Source organism: Brassica napus, chromosome C3 (assembly GCF_020379485.1).
Source record: "Brassica napus cultivar Da-Ae chromosome C3, Da-Ae, whole genome shotgun sequence".
Taxonomy (NCBI): Eukaryota; Viridiplantae; Streptophyta; class Magnoliopsida; order Brassicales; family Brassicaceae; genus Brassica; species Brassica napus.
This window is the reverse complement of record NC_063446.1, coordinates 40,620,247-40,626,560: the sequence shown is the minus strand read 5'-3', so window position 1 is coordinate 40,626,560 and position 6,314 is coordinate 40,620,247. Positions and strand designations below refer to the sequence as shown.

Sequence of the window (6,314 nt, the reverse complement as noted above, 5' to 3'; positions counted from 1 at the left end):
TCAATTTCCTGTTATTTTGAAAAAATACTATAGATGTTAGTTGAAAACATTTAAAAATTGATCTCAACTTCGTGCACATAAGACATCAGCCACGAAACTGGAATTAAGTCAAACCAAAATAAATCATCTCCGGATCAGTTGATGAAACACAATAATCTTCCTTAAGCAAGATCGCCACTACACCAGCACATTCATACATGAACATATAAACCTTCCCAAGATATAAATAAACAAACTTGGATCTGTATTTGGTATTGACTTTCCTTCAATAACGTGATTCGAATACGTATACGGAAATTCTGATTATGTATAGTATATACTTTATCCCAAGAAACCATTAAGGTCGCTTGATGACTTGTTTAGTAATAAACATGAGCGAAGAACTTGTTTAAAATACACTTAATTTTTCATCCTCCATTGCAAGTTTCTTAAGCATGGATTCTTCAAAAAAAAAAAAAATTAAAACATAAATTTTTTAAATTTTTTTTATTTATTAAATAAAACATAACAAAAGATTACATATTAAACATAGATTTAAAAAAAACATAAAAAATAAAGATTACTGAAATAAACGATAATAATTTGAAATAAGCGTCCGAGCTCAGTTGTTTTCTTCATCACGTCCAAATTAACGCCATATATGTTCAATCAAATCATCTTTCAATTGTTGATGCATTTGTCTATCACGAATTCTAGTTCGAACACTCATCATATTGACGATATTTGTAGGCATATCTGTAGAAAACGTGAGATCGACATGTGAACTACTGTTGTCTTCTCCTTGTTGAAACTCTGAAACATCAAATTGATTGTATCCATCTCGTTCGTCTTCTACTATCATATTATGGAGTATGATACATGCTCGCATAATCTTTCCAATTTTGGTTTTATCCCAAAAAAGTGCTGAATTTTTAATAATGGCAAAGCGAGCTTGCAAGACTCCAAAAGCACGCTCGACATCTTTTCGGACAGTTTCTTGACGTTGAACAAATAAAACTCCTTTCGGCCCTTGTGGTATTGGAATAGATTGGATAAAAGTTGTTCATTTAGGATAAATACCATCGGTGAGATAGTAAGCCAAATGATACTCTATTCCATTGACATAGTAAGTGACTTGCGGAGCTTGACCCTTTATTATGTCATCAAAAATAGGTGAGCGATCAAGAACATTGATATCGTTTAAAGTACCTGGAGGTCCAAAAAATGCGTGTCATATCCAGAGATCATAGGAAGCTACCGCCTCTAAGGATTGTTGGTTTACCCGAACCACGAGAATATTGCCCTTTCCAAGCAGTGTGATAATTCTTCCACTCCCAATGCATACAATCGATGCTTCCTACCATCCCGGGAAATCCATGATGCTCTCCAATATCAAGTAGACATTGAAGATCAGCCGGTGTTAGTCTTCTTAGGTACTCATCACCGAATAAATTTATTATTCCTTCCACAAAATTTTCCACACATAACCGAGTTGTAGTTTCACCGAGCCAGAGGTATTCGTCGACCGTATCAGTCGCAGTTCCATATGCCAAGACACGAATAGCTGCTGTAATTTTTTGGAGTGCAGAGAGACCAAGCCTTCCAAGACCATTTTCTCTTTGCTGAAAGTATTGAACTTCGTTGGAGAGTCGATCAACAATATGCATGAACAATGGCTTGTTCATTCTAAAATGGCGTCGGAAATAAGTTTCAGGATATGTTGGATTATCATTGAAATAATCATTCCATAACCGTATGTGGCCTTCTTCACGATTTTTTTCGATATAAACTCATTTTTTCCGTCTCTTCGTTTCATCTTCTTGACCACCATAATTTTTGAAAAAATTATCGAATGTTTCATCAAAATATTGATCAGAATATTGATCAAAATTTTCATCATTTACTCCCTCATTGTTATGGGAAGAAGATGCCATAATATAAAATGTTGTGTTTTTTTCGATGTTGTGTTTGATCTTGTTTTTTTTTTTTTTGTAAGAAACAATAACGAACTTGAGATTGAAGAAACAAGAAAGAAGAAAGAGCTTGAGAATGAAAAAAGAACTTAAGATAGAAGAAAGAGCCTCAGATTGAAGAAACAAGAAAGAAGAAAGAACTTGAGATAGAGGAAAGAGCTTGAGATTGAATGTTTTGTGAAATAAGAAGAAAGATCATGCATTTATACAACTTTCTTACACTTTGCTTAAGAAAATCCGTGACATGAGATAATACAACACGAGTTCTTGACAAGAGAGTACATTAGAGTAAAATACAAAAGTCCGTGACATGAAAGGGACTACAACACGAGTTCTTGACAAGTGAGTACAACACGAGGTCTTGACAAGACCTGATACTACAAACAAACAGAAACCACAATCCGTGACAAACAATAGCATGATGCCAAAGTTTCTTTGCTGGTCCGTGACAGAAAGGAGAGAAGAGAGTTGCAAGACAGTCCAAGACAGAATCCGTGAGTTGCAAAGAGTCCAATAACCTGAAACAAACAACAACATGAATCAATAACCGTGAGTTGCACACAACAACATGAATCAACATAAAATAACATAACAAATTCAAACATGAAACAACAAAACAACTTCAAACAGAACAACAAGAACTTCAAACATGAAACATAACAGCATAAAACAGAACAACAAGAACTTCAAACATGAAATAGAACAACAAAGAACAGGACCTTTAGAACTAACTAGACAACAACTCATTAATCAACTTCTTCTTCAGAGCTTCTTCGTAATCAGCAAGAGGTTTCTTTTTGGCTAGTAGACTATCAAGTAGTCTCATCTTGGAAAGCCTCTCTTTGATAACCAGATCTTGCTGTTTGATGGACCACATGGTCTGAAACTCTGAGATCCTATATTTCCCCTCTACCTTCGTCTTCTTTCCTTTTGCGGCCTTTTGTGAACTCTCTGACTGTGAACCCTCCTGACACTTCCTTCTTTTTGCGATTCCTTCGGATTTAAGGCCACACCATTTTTGATCATTTCTTAGCTCCTTCCAAGCATGCTCAAGGACAATTTTTTTTTTTGTGGTTGTTGAAAAAGATCTCATGGCTTGATTTGAGAACATCATTCTCATTTTTCCCACTAGTTTTCTCTCTAGTTGCTGCTTCAATAGCCCCACAGAACTTGTTTACTTGATCATTGATCTTGTGCCACCTCTGCTTGCAATGATTTGCGTCTCGCTGTTCAGTGGTTGCAACATTTGGACTTGCCGCAAAGTAAGCGGCAATCCTTTTCCAAAATGTACCTGACCGTTGCTCATTCCCCACTACTGGATCTTTGCTTGTGTTAAGCCAGGAGCTGATAAGCACAATATCTTCTACCGGCGTCTACAACCTGCATTCCCTACGCTCTGCAGGACTGTCGTCAGGGTAGCTTGAAGCTTCAGCTCCGTGACTGCCAAACACTAGGACTTGCGATGAGGATAGTTGGATACTATCTTCTACAAAACTAAAGACACCTCCTTGTTGACTCGTAAGGAGATCAACAAAGCTACCACTCTGCTGGTATGTATTTGAATCCATACCCGAGAATGTACAGAAGATAGAAAGAAAAGAAGAAGGTAAAACAGATACAAGAAGAGAAGAAGAAGCAATGTTTATAACAGAAGAGAGAAAGAGAATAACACTGTCTTAAATACATCGAACAGCTAAATGGAGTTGACATAAACCAAACACATTCATCACACTTCAAAAGCTCTTTCTATCTAACCATCATCGTAGCCATTACACCTATTTATTACACTAAGCAAATCATTAACTACCTAACTCAACCATAAAATGCTCAATAAATTCCAATGAAATAGACATTTACATGTATTGCTCTGCTTTGTGGTCCACTGCTTTGAGGTTCCTTCCTCTTGTACCGTGGATCCATGCAGCCTAACACACAAACAGAGAGTCATAAATGATTTGAAGGATTAATGAATTTGAGAAGCACAAACACACATACAGCAAGTCAGAACTTATCACAAATGATTTTATCAATGACATAACATACAACTAACAACAAACACAAAATCAAACAATTCAACATTTGACCCATCCATCTTAAGAAAGAACATACCAAATCAAACAATTCAAAATTGTATGTTCAAACTTTTAAACACATCAAATTTGATCTATCCATCTTTATTCAAACAAACTTACAAACAAATCCAATTGTTTTGCTCCATCGCCAAAAAATTATAACATGAAACAACAGAAGCTTTACCGGTTTGAAATTCGAGGAGAGCCACCGTGAAAGAGCTCTGTCGCCACCGAGAGACAGCTTCATCGCCATCGAGGAGAGCTCCATCGCCGTCGAGGAAAGCTCCGGCGCCGTCGAGGAGAGCTCCAGCGCCGTCAAGGAGAGCTCCAGCGCCGTCGAGGAGAGCTCCGTCGCCACCGATACACAAAATCAAACCGAACAAACAAAAAAAGAGTAAAAATTGCGATCAGAACAAGTTGAACAATAAGCAATCACATGCTTAATGAAAACATAACAACCGTATTACCTTTTGATTATAGCCGAGCCACCGCGGGAAATCTCCGTCGCCGTCGTATAAAGCCCCCGATCAATCGCCTTTCCCCACCGATCATAACAAGAAGAGGCTTGATCGAAGACATGCATAATCGATCAATATCGCCTTTCGCCAAAGAAATCACCTTCCTCGAGAGGATTCGAGAGAGAGAAAGAGAGAAAACCAAGTTTGAAACGCGTTTAACGTGTAATCGAAGATCCACCCTCTCGTTTGTTGACACGCGTCCACCAAGATGCGTCCCTTCCCGTGATAACTAAAGACCCGTCTCTTCCGCTTTCTTCCTTTTTTAATTTTTTTTAATTATTTTTATCTTACGTGATTAATATACAGCGATAATCAAGCTCTAATATATGTCGTTTTGAAAATGGAATGTAACGTATTTATCCGTGAAAATGAATGGATTGCATATGCTCTCATAAAAGTTGAGATACTTATTTCGTTTATTTCAACTTGTCAAACCTTATGCTTATATCCAAAGAAATTTGAATAATATTTGAGAAGAATTTAATTAAGTTGCCTTATACCTACTGTATTTGGTTTATTTCAAGTTGTCAAATCCTATGCATATCCAACGAAATTTGAAATAATATTCGAGAAGAATTTAAATAAGTTGCCTTACTTTTTTAGTATAACTGAAGAACATATTTCTCTATATTTGTGTGGGTCGCACGCACCTCTATGCCTTTTAAATCATCAAATAAGGGACCTAATTGTTTGAAGATATAAAAATCTACTTTGTGTAATTTAATTTAATGTTTTGTTCCAGTCCTGTTTTTCTTAGTTGTTGGTTTTAGTGAAATTATAAACTGTTTATTGCAATTTAAATACATAACTAGATCTGGTTTTGTTTGGTTACAACTTTCGTACCACTACTGTATTTGACTTTTCTTAAAAATCAATGTGAACTCAAACCTTACACAACAAATGTTTCCTACGTTACCAAAGAGCACAAAAGATTAAATTACCACATAGGCACATATGGTCTTCTTTTTTCGTCATAGATGATTTTATATTTACAACATTGTTATTATATATATGGAAATGGAAAATAAACACTTCAGCTAAAATAAATCGTTTTTCACCGAAAATGAATCGAGGGAAACGTATGCATCTTGTAAACTTCATATAATAGGAACTGAAAATAAATATGTTCTTAACCAAAGATATTAACTCAAAAATATGTTCTCAAGCTATGCCAATTCACGTTTTGTCTTGCTTTCGTGTACCGAAAACAGTTACAAAGAAGTTTACAAGTGTAGTTACACACTTTTAGTAGAGAGTAGTAATGGAAATAAAAAAGTATGCATAGTTTTTTGGGATAAATTGTGCAAAGGTAAAAAGGAGGAGATCTACAAAATTTTAATACTGTTATTTTAGTAAAACAATTATGGAAGCTAATAGATAAACCTGAACATGTTTTTAAAGGAAGAAATTATAGGAAATCAAATCTTTTGGATCCAATTAAGTTTTACACTTCGTCTTATGGGTGGAGAAGTATAATTTCAGTTTGATCTCTGATTAAAAAATGCTAATCAAAAGAGTGGGAACATGTTCAAGCATTTCCGTATGAAATGATCCATAGATCCCCGCTCTTCGTTCGAGGTCAGCACTACCAAAATCTCATAATCAATTCTTGAACCCGTAATTTAAAGTAGAGGATTTAATTAATCCAACTGATCTATCATGGAATTTGAATTTGCTTAATGCATATATTCACCAGGATAATGTAAGTATTATACAGAGTCTGACTTTCAGTCGACATCCAAAACAAGATTCATATGGATGGCATTTTACAA

The 6,314-nt window shown here is 35.6% G+C and overlaps 1 protein-coding gene across 1 annotated transcript; it reads right to left on the bottom strand.

Moving 5' to 3' along the window:
- Nucleotides 1-2,135: 2,135 nt before the first annotated feature.
- On the bottom strand, nt 2,136-4,686 carry LOC106378881. Its single transcript, XM_013818935.3, has 3 exons — nt 4,209-4,686; nt 3,810-3,877; nt 2,136-2,470 (listed from the first exon to the last, which is right to left on the bottom strand). The coding sequence occupies exons 1-3, from the start codon at nt 4,290-4,292 to the stop codon at nt 2,236-2,238; spliced, it is 387 nt and encodes a 128-aa protein (XP_013674389.2). The 5' UTR covers nt 4,293-4,686; the 3' UTR covers nt 2,136-2,235.
- Between the last annotated feature and the right edge of the window lie 1,628 nt (nt 4,687-6,314).

Bases quoted from the DNA above. Each gene is read 5' to 3' on its own strand.
- LOC106378881 (XM_013818935.3), bottom strand. From the start codon at position 4,292: ATGGAGCTCTCCTCGATGGCGATGAAGCTGTCTCTCGGTGGCGACAGA. The intron at 3,878-4,208 runs GTAAAGCTTCTG...TTTGTGTGTTAG, and splicing joins TCTCCTCGAATTTCAAACCG to GCTGCATGGATCCACGGTAC. The intron at 2,471-3,809 runs GTAAATGTCTAT...TGTTTGTTTCAG, and splicing joins CACAAAGCAGAGCAATACAT to GTTATTGGACTCTTTGCAAC.